This window comes from Diceros bicornis, chromosome X, assembly GCF_020826845.1.
Source record: "Diceros bicornis minor isolate mBicDic1 chromosome X, mDicBic1.mat.cur, whole genome shotgun sequence".
Taxonomy (NCBI): Eukaryota; Metazoa; Chordata; class Mammalia; order Perissodactyla; family Rhinocerotidae; genus Diceros; species Diceros bicornis.
The window spans coordinates 120919541-120939361 of record NC_080781.1 but is presented as its reverse complement, the minus strand read 5'-3'; the positions used below and the strand labels follow the sequence as shown (position 1 = coordinate 120939361).

Below are 19821 nucleotides of genomic sequence, written 5' to 3'. Positions count from 1 at the left end.
ACCTGAAAAACACACTGAGTATTAATGAACCGAGACTTACAAAATAATTTCAGAATGCAAACAATTTCAGGGGGCAGTGTGAGCTGTAAGACTTTTCCTGCTGTCAAGCAATTGAGTGGACTCTGGGTGAAGGCTGGTAACTACGGGTCATAAAGCCTGGAATTTCACATCTTGTTCAAGAACTCAGCTTTCTCACTGTTTGCAGAAGTCCTTAGATTTATGCGCTTTGGAGCCTACTGGGCTTTGGGAAGGAGGAGAGCTAGATTTCTTTTAAGAAGAAGCAAATATCACGAGGATTTATTGTGTGAAGAATTCCACGTTGGGTTTGAATCTACAGACATTAGACATCTTTTCTTCCTTTTCAGTGAAGAAGAACACATCATTTTGCTGCTTTGTAAAAGAAAGAGAAGAAGAATGGCATAGAAAAACGTCCTTCTGTTTCCTGAAAGCCCCTTTGTGCTCCATTGAGTGTTCCTCCACAATACACACAGATAGGTTAACCTTCAGTTAACCAGAGGAAGAAAAAACAATTAATTCAGGTGTTAATTAAGGCATTACTTTATATACACAGAACCGCTCCATTGGGTGAGGTGTGAAGAATAGCAGAAAACCCCTGCAAGGAGAACTCAATAGCCTGTTTGGTGAATGTGAGACCTTCAGCCTCTTCCAAGTTGGTTTTATGTCCAGCAGATGCTTTTCCTAGAATGATTATGTCCTACTAAGGACTCTAGTTAATCTATTCAAAGAACTAGTGAAAGTCTTGGCTGTCTTATAGATCAGTGGACTCCCAAGGATTGGTCCTGCCCTCCACCTCTCCTGAGTTGCCCAAGAGAGCCTGGCCTAATCGTGAGCCCACAGCATCAACTTGAAGGAGAAAGGGAGAGAAGTTCGGCATCCATTTAGGTCTTCCTAGTGTTGTGAAGACAATCAAATAAAATCATGGACGGCACTGCTTTAAGTAACCCACTCTATGCGAACGTGACAGCTCACTCTTCTCAGCAGATAAAGCACGACTACTAAGCCACAAGACTGTTTTGACAAATGTACCAAACACAACACATCTATGTGACCGTCCACGCACTTCAAAGTAGTTCCCTCTCAAAGTCCCACACTTCTTTTATGAGGCTCCTGCCACTGCTGATCACAGTGTTTATGGAACTCCTCTTTGGAGACTGCCAGTATATAAGTCACACAAGAAAAGCAGTTAAAATGGCAACTCCAGGGCTTGAGGGATCCAATCCCGTCGGAGGCATATTTGCCTTTGATTCAGTTCACTAGACTTTTATTTAGTCTGTGCTCACATATTAATGTTGTTTCATCTGAAAGCCATCCTCTTTGCTTTGACTGAGTCATTTACGTGCAATGGGAGGATCCGCGCATTCGGTTTACACATCATTAACCGAGGAAGGAGACCAGACCTTCAGCGTTAATGACTCAATGTCATGTACAACTCCACTGACTGCAGAATTTGCTTAGGACCACCAACCACAGTTCTTAGTTTTCTACCACTCATCATTACTCCAAGAACAAGGTGTGCAGAGGCTGAACTTTAAAATATCTATATATCTATATATCTATATAGATAGATATATAGATAAAACTAAGCTACAGGTATAATAAAATGTTCACTCCTATTGATTTGGGCTAAGAATTTGTTTCTTTCTTAAATTAACTTTTTATTGATCACTCCTATGACCTTAATTTGTACAGTTTTGCTGGCCTTCTTCCATAAAAAATGGCTTTGATATTTATTTCCCCGTTGAGTAGTGCAGGAAAAACCTTATTGTGGCCTTTCGTGAACCTGTGGCCTCAAAGGAAAGTAAATGTTTACAGCACCATCCTCATAACTTTGCTCAGGCAAAGTTCCCTGTGCTTTCCCTGGACAGAAATGGGCATTTTTAGGCTTGTCTAAGGAGTGCAGCAAGGAGTTCGGGGTTGCTCTTGGGGGCTCACTTGGCTTGCCCACACTGTGGGCAACCCCGGGGATCTCTGAGAGACTTTTGGTTTCTGAAGCCACATACCTAGGATAGTGGGTCTCAAACTCGAGCCTGCATGTGCATCAGAATTTCCTGAAGAGCTAGTTAAAACACAGATTGCCAGGCCCTAACCTCTGAGTTTCTGCTGCAGTGGGTGGACCCAAGAATGTGCATTTCTAACAAGTTCTTAAATGATGCTGATGCTATTGGTTCTGGGGCCACAATGTGAGAACCACTTCTTTAGTTTGTTCGTAGAAGCAGAAGTCCTGGATTTGTGTCCCAGCACTAGGATGGGAAGAGATACAGACAGATTCTGGAGTCAGAGAGAAATGGGTTCAAGTGTGAGCACCCCTACTTAACTTGTGGCATGACACTGAGTCAAATCACGTCTCTTAGTCTCAGTTTCTTCATCCTCAAAATGGGAATACAGTCATGTGCCACACATTAACGTTCTGTCAATGACAGACTGCATATGTGACAGTAGTCCCATAAGATTGGTACTATATAGCCTAGGTGTGTGGCAGGCTATACCATCCAGGTTTGTGTAAGTTCACTCTATGATGTTCGCACAACGACGAAATCGCCTAATGATGCATTTCTCAGAACATATCCCTGTCGTTAAGCACCACATGACTAATAATATCTGATTCCCAGTATTGTTGAGAGTTAATGTGTAAGTGCCAGTCCAAAGCCCCCCCAGCTCCTGGCTGTGCAGTTGGTGTAAGGAAGTACCCTCTCTCAGCAGCCAAATGTTTCCCCTTTGTGAGGGTCAGTGAGCTCTTTCAGGTTTATCGTGCCGTCCTAGCTAAAACAGACCCAAAGACAGGGTCTACTAAAAATATAGGCCTTCAGCCCAGGAATGTTCCTTGCCGTTCCATTGATTCCCAAGGGCTATTGGGAACTTGTGACTTGTGGGCAAATTCTTGCCTCTCTCAGGGCCTAGATTTCCCCACCTCTAAAGTGAAGGGTTTGACCTAGATGATTTGCCATCTCAAAGGTTTCTTCTTGCTCTGACAAGTCTAGGATTCTGTGACTTTGAACTCAGGTAATTCTTTCAGGATAATCTGTTAAACTAAAAACAAAAAAATATGGTTCTTGCTTTTATCCATTTACTTACTTTTAATATCCTTAAACTTCCCAGCTTTCTTTAACATTGGGATACTGAACAGAAAGCGAGGGACAGTTGCTAAATATAACTAGATCTCCTTCATAGCTGGATCTTCTTAAAATGGTCCCTCACAGGTATAAAATGGTATATCTGTTATTTAATACTGACATCTAGTGGCTTTTCCTTATCAAAAAAAGGTATGTGTTTTCCTGTCGGCTTATCCTAAGCTCTGCTACTTCTACTGCAGACATTCATTCAATAATCTTTTATCAAACACTTATTTTATGTCAAACATTGTGCCAAGCCCAGAGTAGCCTACGTTGATAAGTGATACACAGTTCCTGCCCTCCCAGAGCTCCTAGTCCAATGGAGGAAGCAGACAAATCACTAGACAATCACAGCACCTTGTGATAAACACTACAATGGGAGAATACTAGCACCCTCGGAACAGAGGAATACTGGGGCAGTTAACTCCACGTGGAAGGTCAGGAAGGTTTCATGGAGGAGACAGTCTTTGAGTTGAGCTTTGAAGGAGTTTTCCAGGTAACCTACAAAGGACAGATAGAAGCCATTCAAAAGAGTGGACACTCCATATACAAAGGAAAGGGGCCTATAGGGTCATCGCCTGGGACCAATTTGGAAAATTAAGATTACCTTTATATACCTTGAGCATAAAGTATAGAGCAGGATTTCTCACCTTAGCACCATTGACACAGATAATTCTTTGCCTTGTAGGATGGTTAGCAGCATCCCTGGACTCGACCCACTAGATGCCAGTAGTGCCTGCACCCCAGCTGTGACAACCAAAATGTCTCCAGATACTGCCAAATGTCTTAGAGTCAGGGGAGTTGGGGGGAGATGCAAAATCACTCGTGGTTGAAAAAGACTTGTGTAGAGGGAGCTTGATAGAGATAAGGCTGAAGAGAAAGAAAGGTGGTTGCCAGGTCCCACAAGGCTGTGTCTAGCATGTGGAAGAGGGGTCTTAACTAGGGAATGAACTTCCTGTCATAGTTGATAGGGAGCCGTCGAGGGGTCTTAACTAGGGAATGACAGGTCAGTTGTGTGTCATATGGGGGTGTGGAATGGGTGTGAGACCGGAGGCAGGGAGGTGGGCCAGGCTGCTGCTGCAGTGATCCAGTAGAGAAGTGTGAGGGCCTGCCCCTAGGCAGTGGTAGAAAGGATGGATTCGAGAGCTATTAAGAACTAAAATCAGTAACTTGGGGAAAGTTCGGATGTTAGTGGTGAGCAAGATAGAGGATTGAAGGACGGCCCCCAGGTTTCGTGCATGGACAAATATCTTATTGGTTGTTATTGTTGTTTCCACAATTGCTGATCAATGACAGAACAAAAGTTGGCCTAGAGTTATAGAGGGTGCAAACCTTTCACCGTGTTTTGCCTGTAAAGGCACCATGGGTATACAAAGGCACCAAATAATGGCCGTTAGATTAACCCAGGTAACTGATGGAGAGTCATGACTCCAATTTAAAGATGTGACACTTGGTCAACCTAATTAAGTGACACGTTTGGTCACAAGATATTTCTGTCCAGTTACTGCTAACTGAAACAGGCTGAATGTCATTTTCCTGTGGCTGAGCTTGGCTACTCATTTAAAATTAAATCAGTCCAGGGCCGGCCCCGTGGCTTAGCGGTTAAGTGCGCACGCTCTGCTGCTGACGGCCCCGGGTTCAGATCCCGGGCGCACACCAACGCACCGCTTCTCCGGCCATGCTGAGGCCATGTCCCACATACAGCAACTAGAAGAATGTGCAACTATGACATACAGCTATCTACTGGGGCTTTGGGGGAAAAAAAAATAATAAAATAAAAAAAAATTAAATCAGTCCATTTAGCAACACGCTTTGGGTTTATGTCAACCTGAAGGGAGATTTCCAGCAGCTCCCACAGACCTGCTCTCACCTGCATCTTGTTCTGTTTTGATCATTGCCTGGATACGGGCATTGCCAAAAGGGATAAGATGATATGGTGAAGATACTGGAGGATATAATCAGAATCCAGATGTGTTTTGACAGGCTTAGATTTACTTTAACAAGAAATTAACAGGGCCACAAGTAAACTGCATCAGTCCAGGACAAAGTAAATTGGGTTTCAAAGTGGCATATGTGTAAAAGAATAAAAGAATTTACTTGACCATGTGTCAGTGGCATGGCGTGTCTGCTACAAAGGCCAAAGTGATATGAGGCCACATGAAGAGAAATGGTGTCAAGAATGAGGGAGGTGATAGACTGTCCCTACTTGTTACTCGTCAGACCGTGCCTAGAAGGCGTGTTCCAATGAAGTCGAATATACTCAGAGGGAAACAAGGACAGCGAGGGGACTTGAAGCAGCATAGAGAATAGTTGAAAACCATATTGAGCATAATAAAGAGACAGCTTGGGGTAGTTAAATGCTGTCTTCTGATATCTGAAACCACACATGTGGAATTAAAAACCGGTTCCTAAGTAGGTCCTCACAGTCTGAAACTACCACTTTTTGCTGACAACTCCACATCTTCATCTTAAGCCCAGATCACCCTCTGAGTACTAGATCCGTCCATTCAACTCTCTTTTTGGATGTCCCACAGGCACCTCAAACATTCCACCAGAGATCTGGGAGGCATCCTTGACCCCTACTCCTTCCTCTCCGCTGCATTCATTTTGTCACCAAGTCTTGTTAATTCTACCTCCTAAACATTTCTCTAGTCTGCCCCCCTTCTGTTGTCTTGTTTTCTACAGTAACCTCAACTAATTTCCCTAATTCCATCTCCACGTACCATACATAGTGATCTTTCTAAAACACAGATCGCACCATGACCCTTCCCTGCTTAGAGCCCTTCAAAGGCCTCCCAGTTGCCTACAGAAGTCTAAATTCTTTAATTTGGCATCTGAGGCCTTCCATAGGTCCGGGGCTACCTCTCCACCCTCAATTCCTGCCACTACTTAATTCCCAGTAAGATGTTTTCAGTGCACTTCTTCCACACACAACAGGCTAGTTTATGCCTCTATGCCTTTGCTCATGCTGATCTTTCTGCCTCATATTCTGTTCCTCTCTTCTTGCCTCATCTAATTGTTACTTGTTTTTTGAAATAAAGCTACAGAAACTCTACCTCTATCATTAGGCACGGCTAAGAATCACTGCAAGGTGTTTTCATTGTGCCTTGTACTTGCTCCGGTCATTAAGAGCACATTCTATTGAAATGCTCTCCTTCCTTAGGTTCTCACATCTTATCGCTGTTGGTGTCCTCAGTGCCTATCCCAGTGCCAGGCACACATTAGGCGCTTGAACTCAACTCACCGCAGGAAGAGTGCTGCCCATGTTTCTGTGCCTATTTGCCTTCCCACTCACATTCCCATCAGGTTGGGCTTTCACATCCTCAGTTGCTCGGGTGGGAAGAGCTTCTCTGACATTTCCCTAATGACTCTTCACTCAGAATAATGAGCATCCTAGATCTTTTGCCCAACAAAACCTCCCAGGTGTTATCCTTACCTCCCTTTCTGCCTGTAACACGCTACACAATTCAGAAGGCCACTGGACACTCCTGGAGACCTATCCTTCAGCAGAGCTTCCTTTTCATCCATGGCGTCGTTTTTTCAAGCAGCATCAAGTGTTTCCAGTTGAGGCGGTCTGGGATCCTGGGCCTATTTTCCCAGAAGAAGAGGGTTGTTGGCAATCATTGAATCCCCAGAGCTGTTGTCATCTGAATGTAGGGTAGCTCTTATCACCAGGGCAGTGTGTGCGTGCACATGTGTAGGCTCCTCTAATTTCTCTGTCTCTGTGATAATCCCTATGGTGTAGAGACTGAGGCTGCCCACATTGGACTGCCCTTATCTCATACAGGCACAAGGAGACCTTCAGGTAGAAGGAATTACACATCCATAATACGAGAGACTCTCTGAATGTCTATCTCGGCCTTTCTGTGGTGCCTCCTTTCTCTCTCCACGTGGGGATGGTGCTTACAAAACATTGGTCCTGACACTGTCCCTGATGGTTGTGGTTTGTCTGCTCTGAAAGACCAGGACGAGTTTTTAGGAAGGAGAGCCTCAGACATGCACGGGGATGCACTCTAGGATTTACCAGAAGATGTCACTGTAGGCTTAAACCAGTAAAACAAATTAGGGTGGAAGGACTGTCAGCTAAGCATGAAGGTGACTCCATTATGGGGCTTTAAAACACCCAGGAGCCTCCATTATAATGCATGCCTGGAAACGCTGGTTGAAAGATTAATCCAAATGTGTCACTGGACTTCATAAATTTCTTTTTTTCCCCAAATAATCAGACTAATCGCCACTAAACTATCGCCTCAGGCCTAGCATAAAAGATCCATAAGTGTGTACTGAATGAATGAATGAATGAATACCAAAACTAGGAGTGGAAAGAGGGGTCCCGTGGGAATAGAGGTAACATTTGTTGGTAAAAGCTACTGGGGAACAAAATCTGCTGCTTGTTAGCTGTGAGTCTTTATGGAGATGAATTTTAGTGGCACCAGCAAAGTCAGGTCCTAGGAAAAGCAATGAGACAGGTGAGGGTGGTCTTGGCCCCTTCTCCATCCTCACTCCCAGATGCTTCTCCTGTGCCTCATGCTTGTTTATTCCAGAAAAAAACATATAAGATGATTTTTTAAAAAAACCTTTCTGTGATTTTTGCAGGGCACTTAGAAGATTATCCAGAGTTTTTATATGATGAGGCATGGCCTTCCCAGTTCCCAGCTCTCTCCCTCCTCTTCCCTGGAATAGTTCATTAAATAAGCAATTAGAGGAGTTACTGAGATTCTGCTTTGTGCCAGGTATCAAGGCCAAGGGACAAAGCTAGAATGGATGGGATGAGAGTTATGGAAGAATAGCACAGAGCCCCTGTCCTGGAAAACATAGTTGAAGCAGAAATATAAAGAAGTAATTGCAATTCGATATCACATGTGTTTTAACAAAGGCTGTGTGGAAGGGCTATGGTGACACAGAGGAAGGGATGGCCGGCAGTGAGGGGTGGGGTAAGTTTTCTCAGAGGAGAGATGGTACTTGGACTGGAACTTGGAGGATGAGTAGGATTTTCCAATCAAAAGAGGAAGGTTACACCAGGCAGAGGAAACACCGTACACCGAACAGAGGCATACGGGATAGATCTGAGGGTGCCCGACCTGCTCAGGGCTCAAGACTTGGGAGAAATGTGTCCTCAGTGGACATCAGCCAACAGACTCAGCCTGTCAGGTGGTTGAGTTGGTTCCTCTGGCTCCTCGTGCACATGTACAGAACCACCACTCCCTCAGATGATAATGAAGAAACTTCAGAAAAGCTGTAAGCCATTCCCCAAGTTTCCTTTAAGAAACTAAATGTTCATATTAAGTGTTTATTGCTGTTTTCCTTTCACAAAATGCCCTTCCATGACCTCATCCTTCCTCCAGTGAACCAGAATGGAAACTCATTTCTTATTAAAAGCACAACTCCAAGATCGTTTCTCCGCTTGAGTATGCCTGATCACATCACAGGCCCTGATGTTTCTGGGGTGTGGTGTGTGTGTGTGCACCTGCTGTGCATGGGTGTGTGGTTTAATCGTTTGCTAGTCCACTATTTGAGCAAAGAACTTTATCAGTTTGCAGCTTCAAAGTGAAGAGAGCTGTATAGCAAAGCCTCCACACTTGCTGGCATCCACGTGTCCTTTCAGGGGGTAAAGAAAGGGGCATTTTGGTACTGATAGAGTTAACTTTCCTATGCTGGGAATATTATCATGTGAGCGAAGGCCGAAACCAAGGTAGTAGCTTGCGTATATGCCATTGACAGCTACCATGTCTATTTCAGTCAGCGACTAACCACAATGTTTATTTCTGGAGGCACTGGGCTGCTCTGCCTATCTCTACATTCCACTTCCATAACGTATGAGCCATAATGTTATGACAACAGCCAGAATCAAAAGTGTTATATCAGACACTCTTGCAATGAACTTTTGTTTTTTAATAAGATATCCTGATTAGACTGGATATTGAAAAAATGCTTTTATATATTTAGTAGGATACATTAGAATTTGAGATCACTTATCAACTCCATATCACTTCAGTAAAATGACTTGCTTCCACTGAGTCTCCATTTCATGATCAGTCAATGGGAGTTTAGGGGTGGGAGGTATGAAATAACATGGTTGCCTGCTTAGCAAAAGAGGTCGTTGGGAGGGTTTTGTCATTGGTTGGAGAGAGAGAAACAGAAGGAAAGGGGGAAGGGGAAGTAAAGAATGACAAGGCCGATGTTCTGGGCCTAAACTTTTCATACCTGCTTTTGCTGCAGTACCAGCAAATTGAGTGAAACAGTTAGCTATATGGACAGGCTAGTGGGACTCAGAGAGGGGACTACAGCACAGTTCACAGGACAAATTCCACCAGATCTCCATCATTCACTTTTGCATTCATTACTGGCCAGTGAGCATCACATATGCCATGCACCTCCCTGATTCCACTTACGTCACTCACATTCCTAACTATTGGTATTTGTGCTTTGTCCGTAGGAACTTCCACTACATCACCATCCTCCGAGACCCCGTGTCTCGGTACCTGAGTGAGTGGAGGCATGTCCAGAGAGGGGCGACATGGAAAGCATCCCTGCATGTCTGCGATGGGAGGCCCCCAACCTCCGAAGAGCTGCCCAGCTGCTACACTGGTGATGACTGGTCTGGCTGCCCCCTGAAAGAGTTCATGGACTGTCCCTATAACCTAGCCAACAACCGCCAGGTGCGCATGCTTTCCGACCTGACCCTAGTAGGCTGCTACAACCTCTCTGTCATGCCCGAAAAGCAGAGAAACAAGGTCCTCCTGGAAAGTGCCAAATCGAATCTGAAGCACATGGCGTTCTTTGGCCTCACTGAGTTTCAGCGGAAGACCCAGTATCTATTTGAGAAGACCTTCAACATGAACTTTATTTCGCCATTTACCCAATATAATACCACTAGAGCCTCTAGTGTAGAGATCAATGAGGAAATCCAAAAGCGTATCGAGGGACTGAATTTCCTGGATATGGAATTGTACACCTATGCAAAAGACCTCTTTTTGCAAAGGTATCAGTTTATGAGGCAGAAGGAGCATCAGGAAGCTAGGCGGAAGCGCCAGGAACAACGCAAGTTTCTGAAGGGAAGGTTCCTTCACACCCATTTCCAGAGTCAGAGTCAGGGCCAGAGCCAGAATCCGAGTCAGAATCCGAGTCAGAACCCAAATCTGAATGCAAATCAGAATGTGACTCAGAATCTGGTTCAGAATCTGACTCAGAGTTTGAGTCAGAATTCGAGCCAGAATTCGAGCCAGAAGGAGAACGGGGAAAGCCAGAAGCAGAATCCAGGCCAAGAGCAGAGTGATAGCAACACCAGCAATGGCACCAATGACTATATAGGCAGTGTAGAGAAATGGCGTTAAATGGCTCCCAAAGGCTTTTGCACACTGCTCCCAAAGCGCCAGTAAAAATATGGCAAATCTTAAAAGATGAGAGTGTCCAAACACATCCTGCTTCCTTAAGTTTGGAAGTTAAAAACAGTTAAGATGTTGCCTTTACAGTTGCCTTTCCATTAAATGTTATACTGTGCGTGGGTAAAACAAATTTCAATATATAATTAAAGTGTCTTTTTTTTTTTTTTGGTTTGTTGGACTATTTATAAAATCCAAAAGCCAAACCAGGCTCACCAGAAATTGCTGTTTAGGTATTTTAAGAAGTTCTTAAGTTAGTTACAGAGACAAAATGAAAACATAAAATGTGGCCATTCAACTTATGGCTAAGAAATGGACTTTAAATTATTCATGACACACTGTCAAAACCCAATCTTGGTAGCAAACATTTTTTCCAGGGGTAAGCATGAATATAAACATTAAAAAAAAACACTAAAATTAAACACGAAAGCTTTCATTTTCTTCTGATTTTAACAAGGAATCTATTTAAATAGAATAAGAACTGATGGTAAAGTTTACCAAACTGTAGAAAACAAAAAATTTCTCTCCCAAACATGGGTAGTTTTATGCAAAAATATTGGCTTTTCAAGTAGAACAGGACTCATATCTTGTTATTTAAGAGAGATTTAACATTTTAAACTTTTTCTACCTTCTACTGTTTAAAGGTTTTAAACAGGGTGTATCTCATATTAAACAAAAGAGTTTTTTTCCAAATGGAATACCAATGTAAAGATCTAATTTCCAGATGCTTTCAGGGCACTGTAATTTCAACAATTCTGGAATCTTTTTGGCGCTGCTTCTCATTCATTTTAAGGCTTCTCCGAGTTGTGCTCATTCCAAACTAACCCATTTATAGAACCTTTCTTCATCATCTAAATTGTGTGTTGCTGAATTTATTGTGATATATAATCCTGGGTTAAAGTCAGGACTTTCTTTCTATAAAATTGTCTTATCAATGTTTGTGTAGTGAGGTCCTTATCAAGAAATTCTTGAACAGGATAATGTGTCTAAAAATATTGCTGAAATTATTCTTGATCAGATAGAATTGAACCTGAATGTGAATGAATTGTTATTTACTTTTTGTACATTTTTATTGTAATGTTTCCAGTTGGGCTGGCTATTTCTAGCCCATTAGTTCTTTTTCGTGTTGACAGATTGTAGACAATTATAAGAGAAAAAAATGGTAGAATAAACATTAGAATAGCCAGAGTTATTCAGTAACACCAAGAGCTGTACCTCAATACTTTGGGTTAATCCTCTACCAGGTTTTCTTTTTAAAAAGAATAAAAAGAAAGTGTGTTATACAGTGAGGGTAAATATCAGGAGCATATGAGTTGAGGAAAGTGATTGAGTATTGGAAGACTATGCATAAATACTTTTAAGGTATAAATTATGAATTGAGCAGGGCGAAAAGAAGTGTGTAACCCACTGTGCTATCAAGCATCATGATTCTGGTCAGTTTCCATTTTACGGGTTTTGCTATACTTTTCCAAGGACTTACGCTAACCCCCTGGCTGTCAATCAAGCAAGGCAACTGGGTGGCATTTATGTTTTCAGGAGGGACACGCTTAAAAGTGTGACCATAAAGTCACATCTTGTACAGTCTGCCCATTTGCATGATTAGTTTCATCTGTAATAATATGGCCACAAGCTGGACAAAAAGCTATTTAGGTGTAAAACTAAATTTTCTTGACTCTGAGCTTGTATCAATATATCTAAATTTTGTTTTGTCTGACAGTATTGCAGTCCTGGGAGTTCTGAGAACTGAAAAACTGAAAGGAAATTTTTTAAAAAATCAAACACACCTTGGAGTCAAAATGTTTTAGAGTGAAACTATTTTGTGTATATTGGGTTTTTAAAATAAAGATTCTGTAGATCACTGTGGTATTTCAATTTTGTTTAGTTTTAATTGATAATGTTTGCTCTTAAAGCTGATAGGTACTGTTGGAAAGCAGTGTGAAGCCCGAGCCAGTGGAAAAGCTTATTACAGAAAAAAATATTTTGTGTTATTGCTGTGGTGTGCATGGTTTTGCAGAGATTAAGTGCATATTCTCTGTCTATACTGATTATTGTATATAGGGGATGTTATAAATATACATTTTTGTCATCATCATGTAAATCCCATGATTTCAACTGTAAACATCTGTCCAATGGTGTAGCTTTACAAACCATTCACTGATTTTGTGTAATTTAACAATAGAGATGAAATAAAAGTTTAAATTACAGGCTCTGAGTAATTTCCTGATTTGAAGGTTTGCAGCCACTAGGAATTATGACATCACAGACAGAATTCTCTTTTCTCAAGGAGTTTCCAGGGCACTCTTACTGAAGTGGGGAAAAGGTAGAAGACCTGAGCCGTGCTTCAGGACATAAGATCAGGGCTGGCTGCTAAGAAAATGGGCTATTGAGGGAGCCCAGAGAGGAGTTATAATAAAGAAATAACTAGTTGGCCCAGTTCCTAGGGATTTAGGATTTGCAATGGGAGTTACAACCAAGTAAGAGCAGGGCTTTTTTGGGGGGTGGGAGGTCGAAAAGAGCTGTCACACTTGGAGGGATGATTTCCTTCCATGAGGGAATGAAAGGAAGCATAGAAGCGTCACACAACAGGCTTGAGACAACTGCAGTTTCCCCGTGCCTGGGACTCAGAAGAAGAGACCAACAGAGTAGTCCAGGGTGGTGATGTGTAGCCGACAGCTTTCTTGTCCTGTCCCAAGGAGGAATTCCTTCTCTCTTGTCTTCACTAGGGCTTAAACTAAGCAAACAAACAAAAACCAGGCATTTTGTAAAAAAGCGTAACAAGGCACAATGTATGCTGACTCCAGTTGTAACCCCATGGGATTGTGCAATAAGGCAATCCTAATCTCTCAAATGCCAAGAATCGGGTAAACTGACAGTTTTAAATGTCAAAGGAATTAGATCAACACCTCAAAAATTCTAAAGTAAGTTTGTAACACATCAATCAGACCTTCACAAATTTGCAAAGCCCTCAGAACTGCAGGAGAAAACTGTCTTAAAAACAAAGCAAATCAGCTGTTTCTCAGTGAAAGTAACACTGCTCTGAGAAGCTAGAGCTGGGGTCTGAAAACTACAGACCTGGGCCAAGGGCAGACCCCCCCCCCCACCTGCTTTCGTAAGTAAAATTTTATTGGAACTCAGTCATGCCCGTTTCTTTACATATTTTCTCTGGCTGCTTTCACAGTACTGAGTCTGAGGCAGTTGCAACAGAGATCTTATGACCTGAAAAATCTAAAATATTTATTTTCTTGCCCTTGAGAGAAAAAATTGGTAATTCCTGATCTAGAGAGCCAACCAAAATTTCCTAGATAGTGAAATCTTGGCAGAGTTGATAACGATCCCAGACTCTGAGAGAATAAGGAGGTGTGATTCAAACAACATACTTCCCAATAACACAACAAAAGCAACAACATTTATTGAATACCTACTACATGAAAGCACTATATTAGGCCTGAGAATAGGGAAGAATCTGATCTTTTCTCTCACGATTATGCAAATCTAAACCAAACGCTGTGTCAGAGAGTATAGTTAAAAGCTTAATTAGTTCTTCAGTGTGTGTGTTTGATCACGTTTGTAAAAAATTAAAACGATATAGATGTAAAAGGTGAAATTACCTACACAACTCTTACTCCCCAAAACTAGTGTAATTATGTGATTTCTTCCAGACCTCCTTGTTTTATTCACATTCATATCTAATCTCTCTCTCTCACGTACACACACACACGTAATATTGATAACAAAAATGAAACCATATTGTTCTCATTGTTACTCGATTTCCTTTTGTTTTTAAAGCTCAACAGTGTATCATGGTTTTCCTCGCAAAACTGGAATATAGTGGATGGTTTACCCTAAGCCCCCAGACTGATTACTGCTGATGTTATAGGTCGACAGTGTAGGCTCCAGCTTTCTCCTGCCTGGGTTTGAATCCCAGCCCCACCACTTATCAGCTCTATGACCTTGGCAAAGTCACTGACGTCTCCATGCCTCAGTTTCCTCACTAGCTCTAACTTCACAGGGTTGCTGTGAGAATTAAATGAGTTCATATTTCTAAAGCACTTAGAACAGTGCCTGACACAGAATAAGCTATATACGTGTTGAGAGTATTCCCATTATCATGATTATTGTTATTAGTAAGAAGGCTAGATGTCTGATGAATGCCATGTCTCTAATAGCTAAAGACTGACTCTGAGATCAAGAATTGAAAATATTGGCAAGAAAATAAGCAAAAAGTAGTATATGTCCAATTGTGACTGATTAAAAAAAACTTTTCTAAAAATATAAAATATATATATTACAACTGTTACATAAGTAAATGTATAAAGACCCATCCTAAGGTTTACTTTTGAGTTTTGAATGTAGCCAGTGACAGAAGAATTCTGAAAGATCTAATCCACAAAATGCCAAGTGAGTCACCTTACTCTCTCCAGCAATGAAAATGCATTATCTGATGTCCCTGGCTGATTTGGGACTGACTTTATTGCACTTAGCCAAGGATGACTCACCACCAGCCCCCTTCCTTTCCCACCACCTCTCCACCCAACATTGCCAGAGTATGGGCCTGTTTGCGTGATAACATCTAAGAGCGCCCCAAAGGTCTAGCTGCCTTTCTTACAGGTCTGGGTTGGCGCCTTGAATTCCCACACTCCAAGTCTCTACTCTGGGTGAAAGCAGCCTGTCCAGAAGACCCTATTAAAATGCATATATGCCACCTAAGAGGAAGGAGGGGGAGTAACCCATTAAAAGTTGGCACATACTAGTTTATCAGATTAGCAGTCACGAAGGGCCCTCAGGGAAGGGGACACACAAGTCTTGTAAATTCAGGTGGTTCACCTCACTTTAAAAAAAGAAAAGGAAAAAGAATAATTTACTTCCATCCAATTTGAATTTTTAAATTTTGATCTTGTTGCCTTAAGGGCAGGATAAGGTTCAATAACCCTCATCAAGTCTCATTAAGTTGTATAAATTCTATTCTCATTATGCCTGGTTAAATCTTGTGACTTCACTAATCTTGGTAAGATTTAATGATGCCTAACTGGGTCTAAGAAAAGTTTAACAGTTTTTGTGACTTAAAAATTCTCAACTGGATTTCATGTGACTTAAGAGGACCTGAGAGGAATTGTCAAGTCTTAAAAGAGAGTGCTATACCATAGAATGATAGTCCCTAACCAACCAGCTGGAGCCAGTTCTAACCAGCCTTTTTATGGATTAGTTCAAACACAGGAGTGATTTTCTTCTCAGGCCTGAAAGAGGTCTTCTGTCCCTGAAACTAAGCTAGAGCAAGATCATGTGCTGATCAAGGTCCTTGGGATTACATGGCAAAGACTTTGTGAATTTGATCAAAGCAGATTTAGGCTTCCCAAAACTGAACAGGTAGGAAGGAAGTTTAAGCAGGGAGCCACAGCACTGACTAGGCAAGATGAATAGGATTTATCAAGAATGAGCTTGATCTAACACGCATCAGAGTTTCCCAACACTCCCCAGTGCCCATTGCCGTTGAAAATAAGCTTTCCCCAAACTCCCAGGAACTTGGCAGGGTGGTGGTTCTTCTGATTTCCCAGCACTCCCACTCTAGGTCAGGTTTCTATGTTGCCCCTGGATGGTCACAATGTCTTCTTAACTGTTCTCCTGTCCTCAGCCTCTTTCATGACCACCACACTCATCTTCCTAAAACTGTGTTTCAAAACCTAATCCACAGACTTGTGGCCTCAGAATGTGTTTGGTTAAAGATAAAGATGCCCTGGGCCGTACCACAGAGATGCTGAATCAGAATCTCAGCTGCAAAGCAAGAGATTCTGCCTTTTTGGTGAGATTCTTAGATGATTCCAAGATGATTCTAAGATGTTGAGGTAAATTGGAGAGTTACTGTCCCAAATCATAGCTCTGATCATTGCACTGCCTTTCTCAGAAAGCATCAGGGGCTCTCCACTACCTGCAGTTGGATGTCCACACTCAGCTAAATGCACAAAGCTCTCTGTCATCTGACCTCCACTCTCTTCCCAGGCTTGCCTTGAATGCCAGCCTACTTGAACTTGAACCTTTGTTTCAGGCTAAAGTTCTCTACTGCTTGTCCCAGTCATGGGCCCTCTAAAATGAATTTGAATAGGAGTTTTTGAGGCATCGTTGATTCTAACCAGCTATATACAAAATCTTACGTAGGCTGATTGCCATCTTAATAGAGTTTTAATGAATTCTAAAAAGCCTTGGGTCAAAAGCAAGCAGCAACCAATTAGAGCAAGTAAGTAGAGCAGGCGAGAATTTCCACCCTAAACGTGTCTGCACCGAGTAGGAAGGCAACCCCAGAGAGGCACAGTTGAAGCTGGTGGAAACTAGGGGAAACTCTGTGAGGCGTGAAGACTAATGGGTCACTCAAGTCACCAGAAGCTCTACTCTCATTCTCTGCTTGATTCCTGTAGTTTGGGCCACTAGGGCCCACATGGTGGCTAGGCCAGCCCCAGGTTCTGGAAGCAATCCCATCCTGAGCCTGAAGGATTTTATTTAACCAGCTTCAGCTTGAGGACCAGTGTCCAGCTTCTGGTAACTTGTTTTCTGTCCCATAGCCCATTAATTTGACAAACTTGCATTGAGCACTTTTCTGTGAGTTAGACCCAGTGAAGCAGGAAGCCAGGAGGGGAGGGGAGAGAAGGCTTTATAAAGTGATTCCCAGCGGCATCCCTTTCCCAGGGCCAAGAGCCCTGCTCTACCCCACCGTGAATGAAACCTGCTGGTAGAGCTGCCTGTCTCCAACTGTCTTGAATTGCTGATTGTCTCCTGCTCACAGAAGCTCTGTAGAGGAAGGCTTTGACAGCTCAACTTGAGGCTAATTAGGTGGTCCTGTTCTTGGGTGGAAATTTCTGAATGTGAGAGGCTAGAGATAGTTGTAACAGCTCCACTCCACTAAGGGAAAAGAGTTCTTATTCAGCCAGGAGACTTCAATGCCCATATCTGCCAACATCTTGGCCAGATTAGTAGCTCAGCTTAACGGTGCATTCTGACTAGGTGTGAAGAGTTCAACTCCTGACGATGCTGATGATAATGATGATGACGATCAATACTATTTATTAAACACCTATTGCATGCCAAGAGCTCTTCTTGGCCCTTCATATAATAATAATAGTAATAATAACAATAACAACAACAGCAGCAGCTAATATTTTTTGAAATTGTATTATATCTCGGACACCATACTAAGTCCTTTATATGCATAACCTGATTTAATCTTCACAACCACCCCAGGAATAATTACTCCCCACATTTTACAGAGGAGTATGCTGAGACCAGGAGAGCTTAACTAACTTGCCCAGTACTTCAGAGTTAGAGGCAGGAGCCCAAATCAAACCTAGTTGAAACTCCAGAGCTCAATCTCTTCACCGTATTCATTATTTAAAACATTTTATTATGGGAAGAGTCAAGCCTCTACACAAGTAGAGAGAAGAGCATAAAGGACCTCCATTTCCCTATCACTCAGCTTCAGCAATTACCAACTCTTGGGCAATCTGGTTTAACCTCTGTCCTCACTTGCTTTCCCTACAATCTGTAATATTTTGAAATGGTGCTTCATCTCATCTTTCTAAAAATGCCGACAGGGAAGTTTTATTAGCTCCCCATTACGTGGAGAAGTCAGTTGAGGTTCGGAGAGGTGTGCCCCGGCCACATAACTAGTAAGCGGCGGTTTCACGTCCAGGTCTGTCTGACTCCAAAGCCTTTGCCCTATCCCCAATGGAGTTCTCTTCTACGGTAGAAGCTTCCTCCCGCACAGCAGTTGGGCAGAGGGCCTTGAGCTCCTGGCGTAGGCAAGCTAGGAAACCATTTCTGGCTTCTCTGAAATTTCTTTAACAATGGTTTCTTTTCCAATTAGGAATACTCACGAAGCAGTGGGCTTCCTTCTGGTTCTTTAGATTCCACCTTGCTCAGCACTTGTCCCTGGACCCACAGTTACCCAGTCCACGTTCTTGGAAGGGAATTGCCTGCTACCTTTGCCCTTGGAGAGCCAGCCTGAGATCCCCTAACCCTTGAACTCAGTATTAAAAGACCCATACGTATTCTTATAGGTTTCATAAATGGCCAACCTTGGCCCTTGATGTCAAGGTTTTTGACTATTAGTTCTGTGCTTCGCGTTGCTTTCCACAGGCGTAATTCCTGGTTCAACTCTGGGGCATTAGAGAATATTTTTAATGTTCCACTAAATGGTTTCGGTCTCCAGTCTGATTTGGGTCCTCTGTACTTTATATATTACATTTTTTTTTAGAGACCATCACTATACACAATCCAAATATACACTGTACTTCTGTGAATTGAAGAGAGGATGTGGTCTCCATACTTGGTGGGTAAGATGCATCTTGAGCAGCAAAAATTCTTTTGAAAGCATTTTAAAAACTTCTTTCAGCTCTAACACCATCATATTTCCACTCCTTCCCCATTTTACAGGTTTACCTTGAGGCCCAGAGAGGGTAAGTGACTTGCCTAAGGTCACACAGGGAATTAGTGGCAGAACTGAGATCCTATCTCAGGTCTCTCTGGGTCTGGCGTGCACGGCACTGCCCTAATGTTTTAATAAAAGATTTTCAGCACTTCCACTTTAATTTTTCTTTGCACTCTTTCTGTTTCATTTCCCATTGGCCTTCAACCTAAAATGGAAACTGTTCTGGGATTTCTACTATAATAATCAACCTCCCTGGGTTCATAATCCTGGCTCGACCCCTAATTAGCTGTGTGACCTAGGGTAAATGACTTCATCTTTCTGAGCCCAACTTTCCTCATTTCTAAAATTGAAATTATAATAATACCTACTCCATAGATTTGTGGTAATGATTAAATGAGTTAAAATATGCAAAGCATTTTAGAACTAGTGCTGGAGGTTTGTAATTTGATTGGATTACTATAGGTAAACATTTTTAGCACTGAAACAATTTATTATTTCTGACTGGTAATTTTATTCATTCAGTAAATTTTTATGAAACATCTACACTGTTTTTCTTAGTAATGTCTTACATTCTTCCCCCCTTCACTATATTCTGCTAAGTTACTCAGTAATTGGGTTCACTATCACTAAAAGGAAATATTTCCACCTAAAATCCCTGCAGAAACTAGATTTCTGATTTTTTGCTTTATATTTTTCTCACTCCCCCCTCTTGTGGTCCAGTGCTATATTTTATACATAGTGGGCGCTTCATTAGACATACTAACATCTGTTTAAAGTTGGCAGATACCTTTCATTTGATAGATAAGAATAATGCCTATTTATTCTCAACAATACTGGGAATTACTATTTAGCAGATGCACGTGGTGTACTCAGCCCTGCGCTCAGAATTTCCTGT

General features: G+C 42.2%; 1 protein-coding gene and 1 pseudogene across 2 annotated transcripts in view; one reads left to right on the top strand and one right to left on the bottom strand.

The window, feature by feature from the left end:
* Positions 1-12712, top strand: part of HS6ST2 (heparan sulfate 6-O-sulfotransferase 2) — a 269096-nt gene extending 256384 nt beyond the window's left edge. For both annotated transcript variants that reach the window (XM_058536733.1, XM_058536732.1), the window contains one exon: positions 9568-12712. In XM_058536733.1, the coding sequence (XP_058392716.1) occupies positions 9568-10465 (898 nt within the window). In that variant the 3' untranslated portion in view covers positions 10466-12712. The remainder of the gene's footprint in view (positions 1-9567) is intronic.
* Positions 1-19821, bottom strand: part of LOC131400368 (uncharacterized) — a 380884-nt pseudogene that overhangs the window by 296169 nt on the left and 64894 nt on the right.